This window comes from Gymnogyps californianus, chromosome Z (genome assembly GCF_018139145.2).
Source record: "Gymnogyps californianus isolate 813 chromosome Z, ASM1813914v2, whole genome shotgun sequence".
NCBI lineage: Eukaryota > Metazoa > Chordata > Aves > Accipitriformes > Cathartidae > Gymnogyps > Gymnogyps californianus.
In genome coordinates, this window is record NC_059500.1 from 1,183,206 (window position 1) to 1,206,697 (window position 23,492).

At 39.4% G+C, this 23,492-nt stretch overlaps 1 protein-coding gene across 2 annotated transcripts in view; it reads left to right on the forward strand.

Moving 5' to 3' along the window:
- The window catches only part of MCTP1 (multiple C2 and transmembrane domain containing 1), a 285,660-nt gene that overhangs the window by 93,369 nt on the left and 168,799 nt on the right, over nucleotides 1–23,492 (forward strand). For both annotated transcript variants that reach the window (XM_050912970.1, XM_050912971.1), the window contains exon 2: nucleotides 18,854–18,968. In XM_050912970.1, the coding sequence (XP_050768927.1) occupies nucleotides 18,854–18,968 (115 nt within the window). The remainder of the gene's footprint in view (nucleotides 1–18,853; nucleotides 18,969–23,492) is intronic.

Consider the following 23,492-nt stretch of genomic DNA (forward strand, 5'->3'; position numbering starts at 1 on the left):
ATCTAGACTTGCATATTCCCGGGTGAACTGCACCGATCTGAGAGGGGGTCCCAGGCACCCAGGGGCATCCTGTGGAAGGGAGACGTCTAGGAAGAGAGAATCCACGTTTCCAAATGGTTCTCGTTTCTCATCGCCTGCGGAATATAATGTTTACTGCAGAGAACCCAAACCCCGCAAAACTGAGAACCCATAGATCAGAAGCAGTCTGATACAGAGGGATGTTAAAGGAACAGAAATGACCGCAAAATGTGAAAGGCACATAGAGATTTTAAGGAGAGCTGTTTTTCTTCCCATATTCAAGATTCAAGCTAAATTAAAGCAAGATTTTCTTCAGTGGGTAAAGATTAAAGAAATAAATTGTGTCATGCTAAAGGTATATAAGGCTGGACAGGCTCTAATGCCAAAAAAATAACAATGTGTATCCTGTTATGGAATGCTTGTACTATTCGGTTATAACTGAATGCATATTGAAATTCAGTTGGATAAAATCTACCTTTTTATTGCTTCTGTCTTATCTCAATTCCTTCTTTTTCAGTTTCTGATATTTCTATAATGGCCAAGAAGGAATTTTTCTGAAATTTTATGAGATTAATATCAGGTGGTATCTGAATACTGCTTTTAAATCTCAAAATATCTTCAGAATTAATATACTAGGATAGAAAGTATGTATTCTCTTTTATTGTCATGAAATATTTACATATGCATTTATTAAACATTTAAGTTTAGTATTTCTCTGCTCAAAGTATTATTTGAAGAAAAGTCAGTGTAGGGATGATCAATAATTTAGTGTTCACCAGTTGAGTTTTAATATTTGTTTCACGGCAATAATTAATAAATAAACCACAGAACCCTTCAGTTGACACCATCATCTGCAGTGGGGGAGGGGGGAGGAAGCAGCTTTCAGTGTTTAAAGATGTGGAGATAGTTGAGTCATTTCCTCTGAATATGTGTTGAAACATATTCACATATCAAGACTTATCTTACTTTTGTTCTGAGTAGCTGCAGTTCACAGCAATAGTCAAATGATATTTGCACAGAGCTGTTGCTACCAGCTGGAGGTGAGCAGTATTACTGAGCAGTTGCCAGCTCGAAAGGCTAATTCAGATTTACAGGTATCTTTGTGATGCAAAAGATGTTTAACTCAGTCCTGTAATACTATTTTAGATAGGGGAAAGCTGGAGAAACTTCTCAATTTGGACCTGGTAAGGTAGGAATTTAGTTTTTTTTTATAAGGTCTAACATGCTCTGATACAGTATTATATGCGTACTGCTTTGAAATGTAGGTAATTTAAAACTCTGTTTTGAAAATAATTAAATGTTTGCTTTTGATGGAAACTGCATGCCCTAAGTGGATAATACAGAACGAGGAAAACTGTTTCTTCAGTTTAGGGTATACAAAATCACTTGGAGAGAAGCGTCACTCACTCATGGGTAGACTGATGTCTGCAGTAGTTGAGAATACAGGAGATTTTCTGAAATCTCACTGTTGTCATTCTTTTGCTGAATTCTCCATGTTAACAGAAGAATCTGTTTGTTTAATTACTTACGGGTTTGGTAGTTTGAAGACTGTTGTTCTTCCTTTTAAATTGCTCTTGCATGCCTGTCTTATGCTGAGTAGTTTGTGGATTTTTATGGATTTTGTGGCTGTAACACACTGTCATTCCTTAATGGCAGTTGAGCATATCGAAATATCTAGGCAGCACATGGTCAAGTAAATCTAGCTTTGACTGTAAAATTGGAATCTGGTTTTTAAAACATTTTTGCCATTTGTATTCAACAGTGTTATCCTCATAACATTTGTCTTTTGAACTATGAGTACAACAAGCCCTAAAGAAGTTCCTCTTACAAGCAGTTTAGTGTTGTTTTACTGGTAGCAACACTATCGCTGTATTTGCTTTGCAATTAATTCAAAATAATTCAAATGCCGTCTTCTGATAGTTATATTTCCCAAAATTTAAAATATAACTTTGTCATGTAATTTAAATATAAAACAACTTCTGAGTAACCTAGGTTATGTAATGTGTGTGTATATTTATTTATATAATTGATTATGATTAATAATATGGAAAATTAAATTCGGAATATTTTAGTATGGTTTTCTGTTGTGAAGATGCGGACAGTGTATTGTTAAATACAATGAAGATTTTTTTTTTCGAGGGAATGATGCATGTAGCATATATGTTGGCTTCAGGTATTTATCTCATTTTGAAAAGGAGACAGCTAATTGTTCACATATCATCTTTGATATGGATGTGACACCTGTCTCTAGCTTCCAATTGAGTTATCCTTCATGTGCCATGTTTGACATAACTTGCAGTGTAATTCTGCACTCTTCAGGCAAGTGAGAGGATTTTTGTGTGTAATATTGCAAGTTTCTCTAGAGATGATAGGAATGCTAGCTGTCAGAAATTAGGGTAGTGCTGCACCTGCCTGAGACTTAGTCTTTGGAAAAAATAGAAAAAGGAAATGCAGACATGATTTTAATGCTTCACAATTTGATAGTTTTAGGAATTTAAGATTTATTTTGAACAGAAAAAAGTGTGTGATTTTTGTATTTTCAGTGTATTTTCATCCCCTTACAGACTGCTTTTATTTCCCCATTTACTTTGTGCATGCATCACATGTTCATGAGTGCAAGTGCGTGTGTACTTGCACAAATGTACTTAGACAGTCCGTGTAACTTCCAGTAATCTTCTGTCGTGGTTTAACCCCAGCCAGCAGCTAAGCACCACGCAGCCGCTCGCTCACTGCCCCCCCACCCCTGGGATGGGGGAGAGAATCAGGGAAAAAACCTCATGAGTTGAGATAAAGACAGTTTAATAGGACAGAAAGGAATGAAAAAAACAATGATAATGATAATATGACAATAGTAATACTAAAAGAATTAAACTATACAAAGCAAGTGGTGCACAATGCAATTGCTCACCACTCATTGACCGATGCCCAGTTAGTACCTGAGCCGCAATCCGCCCCTCCCAGCCAGCTCCCCCAGTTTATATACTGGGCATGACGTCATATGGTATGGAATATCCCTTTGGCCAGTTTGGGTCAGCTGTCCTGGCTGTGTCCCCTCTCAGCTTCTTGTGCCCCTCCAGCCTTCTTGCTGGCTGGGCATGAGAAGCTGAAAAATCCTTGACTTAGTATAAACACTACTTAGCAACAACTAAAAACATCAGCATGTTATCAACATTATTTTCCTACTAAATCCAAAACACTGCACTACACCAGCTACTCGGAAGAAAATTAACTCTGTCCTAGCCGAAACCAGGACATCTTCTTAAAACCAAAATGGCACTGGAGTGCTCATTCTTTTTGCTTGTCCTGGGAACTGAATAATTCTGCACAGGTGAAAGTTGGATCTAATTTGTTTCATGATGATTTTAATTTATTCTGCTTAAAGAAGAAAATTTTTTTCGTGTTTGAAAAAGATTATACTCTCGGGATTTTTGAGAGCGCAGGTAAATGCACTCTCAAGTGCATGCAGGAAGCAAACGGATTTCTTTACAGAAAAAGACTGGAATGTGCAGAGGAAGGGCTTAAGTTACAACACATGTGAGCACTGTGGCATAAATGCGAGGCACATACATAGGCTTGTTTTGAAGTGTTCAGTGTCGATGTGTATCTTGATGTCTTGGACATACTCTGCTCTTAAGGGGTGGAGAGGATGGTAGTTCTGAATGCTGACTGAAGCACTGCCGTACCAGTGCAACCAGAAGTGGAAGGCAAAACAATGCTTTAAGAAAAGGTAGCTGAGGTCAGCATGTACTTTATTTATTACGATATTGCAAAGCAATAGAGAATCACAGAATGGCCGAGGTTTGCAGGGACCTCTGGACCTCAGCCCAGTTGAACCTCTGGCTCAGAGCAGGGTCATCTCAAGCAGGTTGCCCAGGACCATGTCAGAGCAGGTTTCGAGTGTCTTCATGGACACTCTCTGGGCAACCTGCTCCAGTGTTTGACCACCCTCATACAGGAAAAACAGTTTTTTCTCATGTTTAAAGTGAAATATCCTATATGTCTCTTCTGTCATGGGGCACCACTAAGAGGCTGGCTGGTATTATACACATCAGTAGGACCCTCCTCTTGGATAGGCAACTTCTCTTCTCTAGGCAGAGCAGTCCCAGCTCTCTCAGCCTCTCCTCATGCAACAGATGCTCTGATCCCTTCATCATCTTTGTGACGTGTTGTTGGACTTGCTGCAGTATGTCTGCATCTCTCTCGTACCGGGCAGCCTTGGCACTCCAGATGTGGCCTCGCCAGTGCTGAGTAGAAGGGGGAGAAGCGTTGAGTGAACTCCTAAAACTGAAAAGAAGCTGTTGAAAAAGGAGGAGGGGTCATGAAAAACTCCCTTTAGTTAACTTTCTAGGGTTTTATTTTACACTTCAAATAGATTTTAAAGGGTTACTCTCTAATCAATTTATCAAGGCCCTTTACACAGTGTATTTTTTAAATTACCTTTTTTAAAAATTACCTTTCAGTTAGAGGTGATCATTTTGTTGTGGGAAAACAGTTGTGGGAAATTCTGGTAACTAAAGACTGAGGCCAGTAATCAGCTTCACATTCCCGTGGGATAAGATAACCTGTTGGTAAATTTTTTCACCAGATGAATAGTCTGATAATAAAATCTGCTCTAGAAGTATTTTGCATACTATTTGTTATTTAGTAATTAATGAAGAGTGGTATCTTCCTTTCTAATACTATCTCCAGAACTAAGAGCACACCTTTCTCCCTTGTGACTCTAGGTTTTCCTTATAAGCAATTTTTGCTCAGTTTCCCTCTAAAATAAAAATGGATGAAGGGGACAGGGTAGGGAATGAGATTAGGGAGAAGGATGCTGCAGCAAATTTCATCACACTTGACCAAATTGCCTTGAGTTTCAAAGTAATTCCCATTCTGTTTAACAATCCTCCTTGAAGGGATTAACCCAGGTGGAGAAACCACAGTGATGCATGTATAGCTAGGGCAAATGAAGTATATCAGTAATGGTGCAAAGAAAGCATCTTCTCTGGGAGCCCGCTTACATTTGAGACAGCTCTAATTATCTGGGAATATCCATGGGATTTCTAGCAAGCTGTCTGCTTGTGGAAGAAAATCAATTCTTCTCCTTGCTCTACTGCCTTTGGGTATGTGCCAGTTCGCCTGAATTGAAGAACTTCCTAGTCAGCAGCGATGAATGAGGCGAACCTGGAGCTACCACATCCAACATTGATGTCTTAGGAGACGGAGTAACTCCCGGGGCAAGCAGGTTCCTTCTCCAGCTGCAGCTTGAGCCAGAGCACTTCATTTCTCCAAGTCCCTTACCTCACTTGTCCTTAAAAATCGGTAGTTAACAGTCAGTTGGTTTGCTTTTTTCTTTATTTTCCGTTTTATCTTGTGGGGTTGGTGTTATGTCTCCCGTCATGGCATTCACTGTGAGGCTGAGTGACAGAAACACCAGACGTCGATTTCCTCTCTATCCGATGGGACGTCAGTGTGCCTGTGGTGGGACAGCAGGTCCTCTGCCTGCAGCTCAGGCCTGGGATGAAACACTTCAGCAGAGGCTACCGGTCAACAGTCCGATCGGATTTACGGCAGGCTTTTGGGGTGCGGAGGAGAGGTGTCTGTCATTTCAGTTTCTCCTGGGCCCTTCACCAGGCGTTGTCCCCTGCTCCCCTGGTGCCGGCGGTGGCTGGGCAGGGACTGTGCTAGTGCAGCTGTAAGATGGAGCCCTGTAATGTTCGTACGTTCTTCCAGGGAGAATGAATAAACTCACAATATTTATGTGCTTCACAAAGATGAGGAAAGTGTCGATGATGTGAACAACAGACGCTGAAAGGAAGGACTTGTTTACTTATCGCCAGTGCTGATACTGGTTCTCCTGAGCTGAGTGGTCAGGATGCCTTCTGGGGGTCTTGTCACTTGTTTGAATCCACGTTAGCAAAGCTGGCCTGTTGGCACTAGGTTATGGCTTTGTCACAAGACTTGAATTGATGGGAATATTTATTCCAATGGTACTGACTGTACATGAATTTTCAGCTTATTTTTCTGATATCATCCATCCACATTTAGCTTCTCCAGTTGTAATGATGCTGGGTTTGTGGTCGCTCACAGATTATTTTGCTTCCAGAAATTTCTCAGTTACTGTGCTGATACTCTTATTTTACTCAAAGATGCTAAAACAATCTTTCGAGAGTTGTGCATGATGGTTTTTGTGATAATGGCACTATTTGCATTAAGGAAGGGACCAAAAATTTTTTCATAGTACAAATTAATGAGAGGAGGTGAGCAGTTGCCTCCTGAAAGATGATGATCAGCTATTTTTGTTATCCCCATTCTAGGAGGAGTTTCTTAAACTGAGAGTTGATAAATACGGTAATGGTTCATATATGCTTCATTATTACTGGTGTCATTTAGGAATAGTGTCTAGCACTTGCAAAATTTTGGGTCTCCTTGGGCATCATTGTAAGAAAAGACTGTATTTACAAATTATTAATGAATCAGAGCTGTATCTCTTTGAGTTGAGAAGGGAAATATCTTTCTGAAGAGTCAGTTCTTGAACTATGAACTGCCCCCATAAAAATCGCAAGGGCTAAACCAGCTAATAACTCAGTTTTCCTCATCTATCTCTGGATGACAAAGCTGTGGTAACAGACCATGCTGTCTAATTGGACAATATTGTAAGATCTTCAGTAACCGACAGAGGAGAATAGCGACACTGCCTCATACACCAACTAAGAAACTTAGCTTTAAGACTGTGGGCTGTCCATGTTTTTCAATAAATGAAGTTCTCTTAGGTTGTGTTTTACTGAAACACTGTTGGAGGACTAGAAGAGAACTTGCATCAGCCTGAAGAAGAGGCAGCTTGTCAAGCAGCCTGAGAGGAAGCAGTTACTGGTGGTGTTCAATACAGACCCCAGAAAAACAGCAGCCCCTGGTGCCCGGGAGGGCTGATACACAGCCTTGGGTTAACAGGCCTCCAAGAATTATCAAAGCTTAGGCATCGGTTCCCTGCTGGAAACTTGGGCGTTGTAATATACAGCTTAATAAACATTTTACATCTTTTCTAGAAAAAGAACCTGTCACTGGAAATTACCAACTTTTGAGGGAAAATGCTCTACATTTGCTACTGTCTCACCTGAACAGCTTCATCATTGCTTCACTGGTCAGCAGACAGGCATTCTGTTGGAAAGCTGCCTGCATTTTGTTTCATTTTCTCTGGCCCTTGATGAGTTACTTATCACGGTAGGGGTTTATTCTGGAGCTGGGACTGGTCTTGTCACTCTCTGATACTAGCCAGAGATGCACTGAGCAATGCCCACAGGAAAGCACTTTCCCATTTTATCTGGCATTTGGTGATACCAGCCCTTAAGCAGACGTGTGCACTGCTGGAGACTTGTGCCCTGTAGTGGATACCACTGCTCATAAAGGGTTCATTTCTACTTAGGAAATCAGTATGACTCTGGTGGGTGGAGTTTGTCTGTTCTGTTTGCAAAGATATTTGTCCCCCTCTGACATTTGATAAATCAATTCGAGGTTCAGATGGGTTCTTGAGTGGATTGGTACGGTCCAGTCCCCATTTTCACAGGATTTCAGGACCTTTCTGAGAAATTCTGAGCAGATTACTCTCTCACTTTTTTCATTTTACAGCAGTCGATGAAGGAGCTAAAATGTGAACAGTTTGTCAGGTCTCTGAAAGATAGGTGTGATTTTCTGCCTTGGGTGTAGACCAGGCAACAGTGGGTTTTGCCATTAGAGGACTGGGCTTCCTCCTGCTCTGCAGCCCAAAAGCACCACTGGTACTTTTCCTTGCAAATTGTATTCCGCCTCACAGCTGATTTCTCTCTGGGGAACTGTGTGTATGTATCAGGATTGGGTTAAGGAACAGTAGACCTACAGTAGTACTTCCGAGCTGGTTACAACCTCTTCGCATCTCACCACCTTTGTATCCACCCTGGCACTTGTGGTTTCTGCCATTCCCAACTACTTCTCAGGGCCACAGAATGACAATACCGACTGGCTGCCATTACTGGGGCCTCCACGAAGTTCTTGGAACGCCTGAGCAGTAAATCCATGCCTGCAATTGTGAAAGTGTTCCCCTTAGTGAAGAGCTGCAATCTTGTGTCATGGGACCATAGGCTCACATTTCAGCGTCAGTTGTCATTCTTAGTGTGGAGTTCTGCATTGTTGGTCATCAGTAACACAAAAATTAGCTATGACATGCTTGGCCATTGCAGCTTGTATCTCTGGAAAGCATCCATTTTTTTTCTGTACTTAAGCATTTTTTGCATCAGTCACGACAAGTGGAGAGTATCGAAAAGTATCATGCAACCGTTCTAGGCTTTGCTGCTTAGACAGGAAGAAAACCTAATGACTTCAGTAACAGCTTCTTTCAGACTGTTAAGCCTAATAGTATTGCACATCTTTTCAATATGAAGGACCTACTTTTTGTACTGTTCAAAATTGGAAACCTTTAATTACTCCTTAACTGGCATCTTGCAGGGCAGGCTGAGGTTCTCATCCTCCAAGATGCTCAGATGGGGACATTTCGATATCTGTTGGATAGATGACTGCAGAAAATGTGTGTGTGGTCATTACTTTGCATCTCATTCTTATATCAAAGATTATGCAGTAGATGTCTGTCGAATTAAGGAGCTTGCATGAACAATATAACAGCTGTAAGGCTGTGGGGTTTTTTAGGAAAAAAAATAATGTGCATAAACATATCAGAACTAATATCCATCTTTTATATGCTTATAGGCTTTCCCAGCGAAGAGCAAAAATTGCATGGTTAGCATTTCACTGTCCTTTGCATTGCAAGTTGGTTTTTTCTAGCAGATTCTTCTTTGCCTTTATTTGTTGCACTACTTATGCTGGATTTTGGTTTAACTATTTCTGGACGTACCAGTTTAACTGTTGTTGGTAGGAAGCCTTTCTGTGACTAGCTGATATAAAGACTGTTAAAAATCATGCAAGAAAACGCCTTTAAAGGAACGAGGACAGTTAGACACTCTTGGTCTTATTTAGAGGCTATAAAACCTTCAGTAGTGGAGAATCTTGCTCTGTGTTTTTGAGTGTAGACTTCACCTGAATACAGGTTGAGATTAATTTAATTTCCAGATTTTGGAAGCGTTTTCTTCAGATCAAACCAAAGTGATCTTGATGATAATTGCTGCCTGCAAATGTCTTTGCCCCATTCAGCTGAAGTCCCTGGTGAGTAATTATGCTTATGATACTATATTGAAACCTCGTGTGGCTGTCTTCGGTACAGGTACTAGTTTCCATGCAGCAAGGAAAGATACTTCTGGAAAGGTAGCACATTTCAATAGTACTGGTTTAACTCGAGAAGTTTTGTACTGGGAACACGTCAAAACCATTCTTCCTGGCTTATATGTTGCTTCTGAAAAGCAAGTTATTTCTGGATGCCAGAAAAGAAAGTTTTGTCTTATGCTTTAATAGAGATAACCCCAGGTAACTATACACGGTCAGGAATAAATTATTTTTCTGTTAACATAACTTTCAGGCTTGCATAAATGAGCATCTGAATTTCATAGGCTGTAAAGGCAAGGCAGTTTAGATAATGTATTTAGAAAATGCTTTCCTCCAATACACATGAAGCTTCCGTTTATACTGGATGTTGCAACCATGTTGTGGGTAAATTTTGTTGTTGTTGTTGTTATTGTTTGTTTTCTGAAATGGTACTTCTCAATGTCAATTTTCGCACAAATGAAAACATAAGAAGAGCTCAGTGCTGTGAAGGCATGGAGGGTTAGTAGTCCCGCGTGTTTGGTTGTATTCAGATATGTGTGCATTTGTATACATGTTTGCAGGGTTAGGGCTGCTTTTGTTGAATGCTTTGTGTAGTTTGCTGCTGAACAGCCGAAAATGTGACTCAGAAATGTGGGTATCTTTTGCAGAAAATAGTTTTGTTTTGTTTTATTTTAAACAAAGTGGAATGTTTCCTTGTTCTGTGTTGCCAAGGATTTTTTGAAGAGAAAGCAATAGGAATACCCTAGCCATTGTGCTGATTGTCGTGGTTTAACCCCAGCCGGCAGCTAAGCACCACGCAGCCGCTTGCTCACTGCCCCCCCACCCCTGGGATGGGGGAGAGAATCAGGAAAAAAACTCGTGAGTTGAGATAAAGACAGTTTAATAGGACAGAAAGGAATGAAAAACAATGATAATGATAATAATAATAATATGACAATAGCAATACTAAAAGAATTAAACTATACAAAGTAAGTGGTGCACAATGCAATTGCTCACCACTCGTTGACCGATGCCCAGTTAGTTCCCGAGCCGCGATCCCCCCTCCCAGTTAACTCCCCCCAGTTTATATACTGGGCATGATGTCATATGGTATGGAATAGCTCTTTGGCCAATTTGGGTCAGCTGTCCTGATGGTGTCCCCTCCCAGCTTCTTGTGCCCCTCCAGCCTTCTTGCTGCCTGGGCACGAGAAGCTGAAAAATCCTTGACTTAGTATAAACACTACTTAGCAACAACTAAAAACATCGGTGTGTTATCAACATTCTTTTCCTACTAAATCCAAAACACAGCACTATACCAGCTACTAGGAAGAAAATTAACTCTGTCCTAGCCGAAACCAGGACACTGATCTACAGTTTTAATTAGATATGTCAAATCAGAAGTGCGTTGATTTATCTAGCATATCTACTTAATTTATTCCTGATCTCCTCTGTAATGTTAGTCAGAAGGGAATTATACACAACCCATCCTTCCCTTCATCTTCAGCAATGAGCTTCTCCTGAAAAGGCATCTGCAGTGGTTAGGGAAGCTTTTGTCTTACTGCGAAGGACTGTACAGCCGCTGGTGAGGGCACAAGGGTTTCTCTACATCGATCTCTACATCACCCTCTGCTGTGAAAGCTGTTGGAGAAGAACCTAGTCTGGATGTGCTATTTCCTGGTTTAATGAAGAAGCATTGTCAGTGAAAAAGATGCTAAAAGAGATGGTTCCAGAGCAAACCAATAAGTTGTAACAAATCACTTTGTTCAGAGAGTGTAAGAGTCAAACCAGCTGAATTCTTACCAAAACCATGTTTAGCTAAAAGCAGTAGCTATACTGGAGTGCTGGGCAAAACCAGGTAATTTTAAAGACAGTGGACTGATACTGATATTTCTGTACTTACAATCTTGATCAAACTCTAGTCACAAATTCGTAACTCAATAGTTGAAATTCCAGATATAATAGTTTTAAACTTACGTCTTCTACAAAGGAATTGCTTATCAATAGTATATTAAAAAGCTTTGGGTTTATCAAATCAGTACCAGACAAGGGGAAAACAAAGTGGTAAAATGTATTTGGACTTTGAAAAAAACTGTTATACAACCCGTTATAAGGAGGTTGAGGCAATATACTTTAAAGGATGAAAAGAGGAGTAAGAGTTGGAAAATGCAGGAAAGAATTATCCACCCTTACTTATATATGAAAACAAAGACGTTCTTCAGTCCTTGAAAAGCTTACAGCCTAAATCCCTGTGCTTACAATTTGTTATATGTAGATGAACTATTGTGTCTGTAAGAAACTCTGATAACCCCGGAAGGATTTGGCATGATTACAGCAGTTGCTTTTCACAGAAGAGACCAGATGAGAGCATTTAATTTGTGATATGACAAGGGAGGATAATAACATGGGGGAGGGTGGGGAGGCCAGGATGGAGTGTAGTAAAACTGGGAAGGAAGCTGTGGTTGCTTTATTCAAGAATAAATTTATAATCTTGGGGGAGAAGGGATTATTTTTTTGATTTTCTGTTTGCTTTACTCTCTTAGTCTTTATAAGTGGTGCTGCAGAAGTAAAATTTTATAGTAAATTTGAATGAATAAGTGGCAGCAAACTGAGTTTTTCATCCCCAAAACAGGGTATGGAGGCAGATGGAAGGAGGAGCAACTCGGTGGAATCTCTTCTGATTGTTTTGTCAATACTGGTATTTGTGTGGTTTCCTTTGCTGCCAGACAGGATTAGTGCTTCAACTGAAAAAGGTGATTTGAAATGTACTTCTGAATACCAAAACTTTCCAAATGTTAACATGCTTACATCTTTTATTATTATTTCTGCATCTACTCATTACATTTTCAGAAGGGAATGTGGCATGCTGTTGACAGTAATCAGTTTGATACTGAAAATGAGCATTTACTTTTGGTTGCTTTCAAGTAAAATCAAAGAGCAACGATTAGTACAGATGTCACCAAAAATATTCCTGTTATTCTGCAGACATAAATGGTCAGTATTGCTATTTGATTCTTAAAGGTTTTCTTTAATAAGCAGATTAAATAAGGTTTTCTTTAATAAGCAGCCTCAGGAAAGAGTCTGAATCTTTTATGCACTCGTGACTCTTACAGCCACAGTGTATTTCCTGACCATATAAACTACATGGTCATATGCAGAGCATACTGACATATATTAAAAATGTGTGTGCGTGTGTATGTGATTAATGCTAACATCAAAAATGTCTTTATTCTGCAGAAATAATCTAGAATTCATAGTTCTTTGTAATTGAGATGTTTCAGACTAGCATGTATGCACTGTTACCATTATGTGATAAAAAGCACATATGCAAAATCCGACTTTTACAGTTCATGAGTACATTTTATCCAATTCAAAATCTTCACAACAACAGTTGTGGCTTTTCACATTTGTTACAAATGCGCATATCTTGTCTATGGGAAACATCTGTTGTATGACAAGCTTTAACAAAGTAGCCAGTCCCATCTGAAGCACGTATGTGGTTAATCAAAAAGCACATTATTAGTGCATATAAAATGCTGCTAATAATTTCTGCACATTTCCAATAACATTTAAAATCCCAGAATGTTCTTTTATATTGCTGTTGAAATGGATTCACATTATACACCTGCCTTTTTATTTAGGGAATAAGGAAAACGGAATGAATGAGGTGAAGTGAGCTGTATAACTGTTCTTACTCAGAAGTTCCTCAGTTCTTCCTGACTTGCCATCAGCCAGAGCACTAGCATACCAGGTGTTGTTTAGGACATGGTCATCGTAACTCCTAAGTTAGATAAGTAAATACTTTCAGTGAAATTAAAAATTGCTTGTCACTTGACTTTATTGTTGTAACTTTGAAGCACAGTCAGTTCCCGTTAGTTGCACTGACAAGGAGTTGACAGCCGCTTGGATATTCAGAATTTCTGAATTTCTTGCAAGCAGGTGTTTCCAAAGCATGAAGCTTTGACAAATGAAAATGATCTGAAGAAATCAGTTTGAGCCCGGCAGTAACTGGGGTGGAATATTCTGCTTATGCAATGTCGAAGACACAGTTACATTACTTCAAGCTTTTTGGTATTTTTTTTCTGTTTGAAAGCTGGTAATATCTCATGCCATGCTGTGAACCCTTGATTGTTGATGTTCTGCTGCTTCCTCCTTGCAGGACACTTGGATTTAATTTCATCTATTGTATGCAACTATGAAAGGAATGCCGGTTTATTTCACCGTCCCATTTCCTGACAACGACCCCAGCACATGGACAGTCTTTCCCACTCCTTTTATACGACTCGTTACATTTCCCCTTTCCTTTATCTACCGAAGGAAGTATTGATGCTGATGCCTTTGTTTTATGCTGGAAAAATAAGTGCTTTTTGCTTATCTAGTCAGTGTGTTCTGGCAGAATACTGAAATGGAACAGCAAATCAACAGAGCTGTAACCTGTTGCTTAAATGACTCGGATAAGAATATTACTTCAATCTAGTTCATATCTATTTCCAAAATACACTTTTAAGCATAGGAAAATGTTAGGGTTTTTTTTTAGCTGTATTGCTAAGGATTTTTTTTTTTTCCTTTTTGGAAAGGGGTGTGTGTTACACGTGTAGATTTTTTTTTTTTGAACTACTGAATATTTTCAGTTTTGGCATTGCACAAACTGTATCAAATTTTAGGATCTCTTCCTCTGAAGTGGTAATTGTTTTCTGCAGCAGAGAGTTCCTTAAACTCTTCTATCCCCTGATTGCTGGCGCGAAGTCATGCTAGTGACAATATAAATTGTAGGAGAGCAGTAAAGCCATTGATCTCTTGGATTGGTTTAGCTGATTAATTGTTAGAAATATTAAGAGCTTTGAAGCAGAATGTCAGTATTCATGGTGATATAAAAGGGTGATAGATAGTTTTCAGTGACAAAAATGGTAGTAACCTTCAGGGTCTCAGTCTGGGAGAAGTTAATGAGTTAGCCTGAAACTTTGTGATGTGGTTTGTGAGAAGATAACCCAAATGATGTTGCAGATTCTCATATTTTAGCCAGAAATTGCTAGTCTGACTTCAACAGATTTACCTCTGACTTCAGTGATACCCAGTGACCAGAATCAGATTCACTGTCTTTTTGTTTTATAGTATGTTTTTTAACAAACTGTGAAAAATGATATGATGTGGGAATGGTGGTGATTCTAGCCATCCTGTCAGTTTCAAAGCGGGGTCATTTTTCTTGCATGCTGAGGTGGAACTGTGTTCTGACCAGTGAACACTTTATACGGTGGAAGCATTGGATGTACAAAAACTGGCATAGCTTTTTCCTTTATTACTGGTGTGCAGCTACTCGCATGTACCTACCCATCAGCTAGCTTACAGTCCCTTTACACGCTCGACATTTGTTCAGCTGTAAAAAATAGTTTGTTCATCTAGTTGCTAAGCTGCTAAATCTGGGAAGCACAGTGAAGTGTCTCTCATGGTGTGAACAACAGAGGTGGAAGTACTTGCTTAACTTTTCACGACAATGAACCACAAAGGGTTTAGCAGTGAACAGCTTCATGACATAGCTGCAGCCAGAGCTTCCAGCTGCTGTAGAAGTTTTTTTGAGAAAATTCATTAATTTTTTTTCTTTATATACCACAGAAATGGGAGTTTTAAAAAAATCAAATCCTTTAATTACCCTCTCGACAATAGTTTGGGTTTTGTGTCAGCTTAGGTAGCAGAAACTGCTCATGGATACTAGTCACAGGTATCAGAAAACTGATTTTTTTTGGTGCTAAGAGGTACAGATTCTTTGCATTGCTTTTTGTGTGGCCCATAATGTGACAGTGGCACAAGACCTGGGCAAGGGCATGTTCCTCCTCAGCTCCCCTCGGTCTTGTATGTCTCCAGAATGGCAGATGTCTCATTAAATGTCTAAACGCCAGAGCTTCTGTAAAAGTGAGCAAACATATTATTTCACATTGTTAGACTAACAGCTTAGCTCCGTAAGTGTGCTTAATACACGCTCATGTAGTAATGCTGTCTTTGATTTTTGGTCTTAAAATACAGTACTGAGTGTTTTCCAGTTAGAAGCTATCCATTCTGCTGTTTGTTGGTAGTTGTTCTAATAGAGCGTCCTGTGTCCCTCATGGGCTTGCCTTGTGTACCCCTCTAATCTAAAAGGGTTCAGCTGACTGACAGCTAATAAATAACCCAGCTGAATAACGGTTGTTGGGCTACATTGGAACCGAACTGAAAAATGATTTTAATTCTGCTGCCTGGCTTTGTTGGAAGTCGTCTTTCAGATTTCTAATGAGTTTGTATAATATGGAGATAGTTCTTGGAAAAACAGACGCTTAAAGGAGGAGTGCCACTCATAGGGGCCATCAAAAGCATGGCCAGTGGGAGCTCTGTGTTCACTTTGGCTCGATGAAACGATGCATTTTCTGGGCATGCTTGAGCATCACTTGACGTGCCATGAGTCAGGAGTGAGCTGCAGCTGCAGCTTCATTTAAGTGCAGGCTATTGAAGAACTTCTTCGGAAACGTCTCACAGAAAGTGAAAGCAGCTCCTGTTGTTGCTCTCACTGTTTGGTAAGAGAACAGCCCAGGAGGGTTTGTATCTATTGAGCAACAGAGTGCAACTGAGGATGGGTACGGTCATCAAGACCTCTGTCCTGACCTTTGGACATGGCCTGTTTTCAAGACAATCAGTGTTCTTTAACTTCTCCATCGAAATTCACTGTGTACAGGGCTTCAGTGTTTGTGCCAAATAATAAATTTCCCTTAAAGCAGATTAATTTTGATTTTATGGGAAACTGTAGAGTCCAAGAATTTAGTTATAGTTTAGCTAAACAGAATATTCTAAAGTAAAATAATGACAGACCACTCCTAAAAATTATTTCAAAGGAATTAATTCAGGCATTGCATTCCTACAGGTGATTTTGCATATGTGAAAATATGGTTAATTGCCTTTCTGGTCTTTGTCTGGAATCTCAACATTTTCGTTAAAGATTTAATAAAAGTAATTTCAAGACCTTCTATACATTTTAGACACTAAAAGTGAAGGCATGCCCTTGCTTTATCAGGCTTGTTGTCATCATCCTTCAGCAGTCAGTAAGAAACAGCTTTGTGGCTCACAACAACTTCTAGTTGTGATGATTTTTTTTTTTTTCCTAACTACAGAGAACTTGTTTTCTTGACATTACTAGTTGGAATCTAGAAGTTCAGAAAATTTGGTTTTGAAACTGTTCCATGGTTAGGGCAATTGTAGGCTTTTGTGAGTGCTCTCAGGTTTCTTGTCTAAACATTTCTAACTTTAGTTCATTGCTACAGACCACACAAAAGTGGTTCTTCGTTTTTTACTAGTTGCCATTTTAACTTTTGAACTTAATTAAAAAAGGTGATTGAAAAATGACTTATTGGTAGTTGCCTTTATTATAGCAACTTCCAGTTTTAATTGCGTACTTCAAATGCTGCTGTTCTGATGCAGAAATACTGTTTGACTTTCTAATACTTAGGGATAGTTAATATCTATTTGCTTTTTATTTCATTTGTGTAATTGTTTATGTCCTGTAGGCTTGTTACGTTGCTCACCTAAACGTTTCTAGCCTCCTTGAGCAGCTTTCTGAAAAACTGATTAATGTAAAAGTTAAAAAAGAAAGTGAAGTTCCGTTGCAAGAAAAAAGGAAGGAAAAGCATTGAAAAGGAGGTGAGAAAGGGAAAGGGGAGCAACATGGCACTGTTTAAACCAAGGAATTTCATTGCAGAGCTTGCGTTGTACCTCAGAGGGGAAGGGAGAGGGGGATGCCATGAGGAAGAATTGAGGAGGGATAAATATTGGGAGACATCATGTTTCTTTTGTGTCTGCAAGCTCTTGTAGAAGGGCAAGAAAGGGGAAGGAGAGTTTTGGTGTTTATTATTTACTTCAGAACACAAGTTTCTTCTTTTGCAATACCCTGATGAATGCTGGGGCCTGGGATGAGGCCGAGGATCAGGCCAGTATGCAATTTTTTCCTTACGTCTGGCTGGACTAGATACTAAGCATTGCAGGGGTGGGGTGGAAATTCGCTATTGTCAATCTGGTATGCTTCTGCAGTCAGTGCATTAAAAAAAAAAAGAAAAAAAGAGATGGTAAGTGAGGCGTTAGTTATTTAAAAGAAGGTGGTGGGTGCCTTCTGCACGAGTCTTGCAAAGTCTTTTGGTAGTTTCAGGCATGCCTTAGCAGTTACTTTACAAGGACAAAATTAGAAGATAAATGTTGAGAGATTTCAAGAACAACACCCCCTGCCAAATCAAAGCTCATCTAACCATTTTCTCTGAAGTGCACTAGTTTTGAACAATTTCATTGCTGTGGAAGTGGTGAGCATGTCAGTATGCGGTTTCGCCAGCATTGTACATGTTGCAGCAAGGGTTAATATCCTAGGGCTCAGAGTTGTGACTCTGGAATAACGAGCATAAACCATATGTTAAAATACCTTTATTTTGTGGCTTCCTTCATGCTTGACATTTATTATTACCTTAAAAAGAAAAGAGGGATAGTAGGAGGAGAAACAACAAAAGTTTCTTGTTGAAGTGGTATAGCACTTAGTACACACAAGGTCTGTGAGATGTTTCTAGCATGCTGCTTTTTTTTTTTCCTTGCAGAGGACCCATAATCGCATAATAAAATATTAATAGCACTGGTCTTAAAATGTTTAGCTCCTAGCATGAGAATATGTAACTGTGGTGCTCAGTGTGTATAATACATGAAGCTCCTGTAAGTACTGTGAATGTATAATAGATACAGTTGTTCTAGTCTTAAAATTAAATGTGGTGTTCCAAGTATGTGCTGTAATTAGATGCTACTTATAGAGATGTGTTAAAAACTATTTTGCAAAAGCTTATACATACAAAGAAATACAATTTCTCTCCTTTGTCATTTGGGACAGAAATGTGATTACTATTCATGCAGTCCAGAGACTTCCTTGCATTCTGACTTCCTTTTTTTTGTTTTTTTTAAAGTTCTTCTGATACAGTTTATACAAATAACTACTCTAAGAATCTTATCTTGCCCTGGCATACAGACAAACTAAGAAGGCACGTATTACAAATGAAGAGCTACAGCTGCATTTAATGTCTTTATGATCCTCCCCGCCCCCCGTTTCCCCCATAACTGTGGAAAAAACTGCAGATCTTGCAAAGTACTGCAGTAGCTGACAAAATTGTAACTCATGTATGTTTATTCAATGCCTAGATTATCACTGTTGAATAAATACAGGGTTTGAGGTTACTGGTAATGACTAGTCCAAGCAGTACTGTAAGGTCCAGCTCTGTTTTTTCTTACTTATTCTGCTCTAGTGGGCCAGGAGTGTATGTGAATGTAATTAAAAATGGAGGTTGCCATAATAAATACAGGTATCAAAGAATTATTTTTCAGCCACCTTTTTTAAATAGTAAATTTAACCATTGAGATGTCAGCCAGGTTTTTTGAGTTGGTTTTTTTTTTAAGAAAAAGCATGCTCAGGAATTGTCATACTGATGACAGGAGCAGGTTCCTTGGTGTTGGAGCATTAGCTCTGAGGTGGGGAAATGGGATACGGCCTTGTCTTAGTTCAACAGGACGGTGATACAAAAGAAAAATATACCTTACATGAAACTTTTAGTAACATTAGTTATTGTATTTTTATTTTTTTCCCCTCCAGAGAACAAATTTGGTTGGAACGAGTAATGCAGATTTTCCCTCTGGGGATCCCGGAATGTACCAGTTGGACGTTACTCTAAGAAGAGGACAGAATCTAGCAGCACGGGATCGTGGAGGTAAGCGTGCTGGTAAACACTGCCTTAATGTTTGGGAAGCTACATGTCCATTGGGTAAATTTATATAAGGGCATTAGAGTTACAATTAAGGTTTGAACTGTAAGTGTGCTAGTTAAACTCTGCTTAAAACTATGTAGAAGTTCTTTGACTCAAAAGCACGAAGTAGAAGGAGCTAGGGCCAGCTAAACCCACACAGGAGCAGAAATAGGATTTAGCTAATATTGGTTTAATTTTTATGCTAGCTCATTTTCCTCTCTTTTTTGAATGTTTCAAACTAAGAAAGGTTTGATGGATTTACTTTAACTGCAGATTTATGCTGTCTTGCTCGCACAAGTGCTGTCTTGCTACTTATTTTGTTCCTTGAGTGTTTAACTGATAAATACTGGAGCTGTGTTTAAAGACAAAAAACAGTAAAACCCCTCTATTAAATGTGTCCAGGCTTTACCTGTTGGCCGATCTGCTGATCATATATTGGCATTTTACAGTCTGTTCTGAGACATGTACCGCACACGTAGTTCAGACGTCGAAAGGATTCCTAAAAGGTATTTTGACCCACAGGAACGCAGCGGGCTGACTCAGTGACTCTGTACCTGCAACTGCAGCTCATATTTAAAATTAGATAAGTCAGTAATCTACTTCCTGAACAGCAACGTGAGCATCGTAAGTCTGACTAACAGCCTATTTTGGATTTGCTGTAATATATTCCTTGTGAGAGAGAAAAAGCCATAGTAAAAATTTAACTGCAGAAGTAGTATTGCACAGGACCTTTCCGTACTTACCTGATGAAGTTACCTGACCAATTTTGGATCTCAAATATGGTAGCAGAAATGTAGAAGGCTGTTTACATTGATAGGAAATTACTCCACTGATACTTATGTCCCTGAAACTGAAATTTTAATATAGTCACTGTTGCAAGAATAAACTTTTATGTATATTGTTCCTCTAGACAGATTGATATTCTGTCAAGCTTTGCCTGACATTCATTAAAAATACTCAAATGTTTTTGTTTCATGAGCTAGAGAGACGTGCCCGCTTTCTGAATGATGTGTTGTAGTTCAGTCATATCCGTCATTCATATTATTTATAAATGAACAAAAATGTGAATGTAAATGTGGTTATTTGTATGCAAGCAAAACATCTGTAGGTTTTTTCCCCATAATACAGGAATCTAGGTCTAGAGTAAACAAAGGATAGATCAGACCCTGAGGTGGAATCCCAGGGTCTGAAATGAATACTAGGTGCTGTATAAAATGTCAAGTGCTTTAAAACGTCAGTTCGGAAAGCTGCTGCTTGAGCAGCAAGGAAACCTCCTCAAGCTGCCTGGGCGGCAACACGAAAAGAGTGGTGTTTCCTCAGTACTTACTAATCCTAGAGCCCATACACTAGGGTTGCAGTGCACGGTCATTGCCCACCCTGTTTCAGAGCTTGTAATTCACTTTGGATGGTATACACCTATCGCCTTTCAAAAGGCTGAGCGAGTACTGGTTTTTCTTTTGAAAAGATACTGGAGAAGAAGGTAGTTCTTGGGCTCTAGTTTCACAGAGCAGTCTTGTAACTTGAAATATTAACAAAAAAGCGAGATGCCTGGGTTACTTTCCGCTCCCCTTCTGAATTTTTTCCTGCCCCTGAAAAAGTTCAGCCCTCTCATCTTGAGCAACCAAGGGAATGTTTTACCAAGCCGCTGCAAGCATGTCAGGAAGGAGAATGTGCGTTGCATCTTCATGAAGCGTAGAAGATCCTTCGGACCAGGTGGGGAGCTACAGATGTGCTCCCTCCTGCATTGACCAGGTTTCAGATCTCTACAGGGTTTGGGCTTCCAGGACTGAGCCTTTGTTTCTTAAGGAGAAAATGCAGAAACAGCACCTTGTACTGGGACCCCAAGCTAGGACCCATCCACTCATGACTGAATGTCCTGGCGGCCATCCACTGTGTTTCTGCTATTTTTCCCTTTCTCTTGGAGCTACTCAGAGTGAGATTTTAGGAGCACCTGCAGAATTTGAATTGAGGGGACTTTACAGGCATTAGGCAGGCGCTTAGTGGATTTAGATGGCTGCTGAATGGGAAGTGCACAGAGAGGGGCTTGATTTGGGAAGTCAGTTTTGTCTAAATTCTCTCTTGAGTTTAATAGTTGCTCTTTCTTATTTATTGTTTAACGTATCCCTGTGGTGGTCCCACTGGTGTTTCACTAAGAAACTGGGCATATAAAACTGAATTCTTACAGGAGGTGTACGTGGGTGCAAAAGGACATTCAGTGAGTTCGTGGAAGAAAAATCCACAAAGGGCATTGAAATGTACAGAAAACACATCTGACTCTGAAGGTCTTTGCTCCAAATTCGTGTTATGCCTAGGAGGACATTGGAGGGGAGTAACATATGTGAGTGTCCTCTTATTTCTCTGTTAGCATCTGCTTATAGCCCCGATGGAGACGGAGCATTGAGCTCACAGGACCTTTGGTCTGAGCTAGTACCAGTGTTTCTGTTGCACTGCCTGCATGCTGCAGCAGTGCTTGTATCACGGCTTATGAGCCAGAAAGTGATTACAGCACAGTCCATGGGAGGCACTGTGTAAGAATATATATCCAAATGCTAGATGGAGCTACTAAGACAGATGTGTTAGCTATTAAAACCAGAGCTTGGAAGATTTATCCCAGGACTGTCTCAGAGGAGTCTTACACTGTAAGTCTGTAACAGCGCATAACACCCCATTCCTCCAAAACTTTTTCCAGATCCTCTGCTTAAAGCCTGACAATGGAATTTTCTACAAGTACTGTGAATTTCACTCTGAAAGAATACTTGAACTACATGGTAGAAAATAATTTTGTTTTAGTTATAGCTTTCTGTTCTTTAATTTTTGAACTGCAGTTTCACATATCTTTTTAGAAACCTGCTACTGAACATATTGCAGTCTTGGAATTCAAAGTTGAATTCTCATGTTGTGAGTGTTCTGCACACTTTGTCTTCCCCAAATTTATAAAAAGAGACACCACAACATTCTCAGAAGGGGAAAGATTGAAGCTATATTTATGTGGCTAGCAATGCCAGCATTAATCACGGCTATTAGTTGATAAATAGCTCCATTGATAGTCACAACAAAAGGGGAACAGAACATTCTTCATGAGAGGACCAATGTCTTGCTGTTGTCTTCTCAAATAAATGAAAATAATCCTTCGTTATAACAGGCAATATTTACGCTCTGGTGTGTGCAGTATGACAGAAGGAAATGTAACTATTCTTTTGAACTCCTCATCTTCAGAAGAAATCCTGTCTTCAGTCTGATCCTTCCAAGTACCGCAGAGCTGCAGTACCATAACTTCATCTCAGCTATGTGATGCGACAGTTTACGTTTTTGCTTCTGGCAAAATCCTGTAGTGACCACAAATGTGGCTTATAACATATGCTTTATTTAAGCCCATCCTAAAGTAAACCGTATACTTAGTTAGATTTAAAAACTAGTTTTCTGAGGCGTTTTCCCAGAAGACTGGGAGAAACTGTGTAATGTTGGACCTGCTAAGTTGGTAATATTAACAAGTTAACCTTATTACCTACATCTTTATGTTTTCCTTTTCAGTTTTGATTTCTCATTTGCTTTTTGTCATATACAGTGTTTGTGTTTAAGAGTTTTTTCTGGAGTTAAAACTTTTAGGTTAAAAAGACCCCTTTGATTTGTTTCTGGTCTCTAACTTATTGCATGTGGAGTTTATGTGACTACTTCATATTGGTAACATGCCTTTATAGATGTTTTGCAATATCTTAAATATTGTTTTTAAACAAACAAACAAAACACCCTTGTGGTTGATCCATTTTTGCTTTAAAAGAGGCTTATTTTGAGATGCCAACTGAAATGTTATAGAACAGTTGGTGAAAAGGGGAATTATATCTTAGTCATTGGTTTTCTATGATTCTCTTCAGTCAAAAGAAAGATATCAAAATACTCTTTTAAGTGTTTTAAATCTGTTTTCCTCACAGTGTTTTCTTACTTCACTGGAGCCTAGAACCCACTCCCTTTCGTGCTTTTTGTGAAATGTGCAATGCTGGTTTGCTGCTCCACTGCAGACAAAGTTGGGAAATAAATAGTCAAAAAAACAGGGTAGATACATGATGAATTTCATCCCTTCTGGCTTTAAAATTTATAATTTATAATTTTTTTTTTTTACCAAATGCATGAGGATTGACTCAATCTTGCAAAATAGCACAAGGAAAATACTTTTATGAGCAAAAGTGAAACATTTGTTGGCTTTTTCATGGTGATCAGAAGTAGTGTATTTTCTGCGTGAAATCTTACAGGAAGAATTCCTGAAAACAGATGTTTATCATCGTCTGAGGCCTTGACCTCTAAACGGATAATATCACCAGATCTCTGTGTCTCTCTCTGCAGGAGACAGTTCAGTAATGCTTCCTAAGGCTAGAGAATCTGTCTTTGTAGAAAGAGCTGAGGGGTTGATCCTTAAGTGGCTGACTGGTACTGAAACCTGCAGCCAAAGACGGCAAGAAGCCAGCCAGGAATAGTACGCAATTAGTGCCCTCG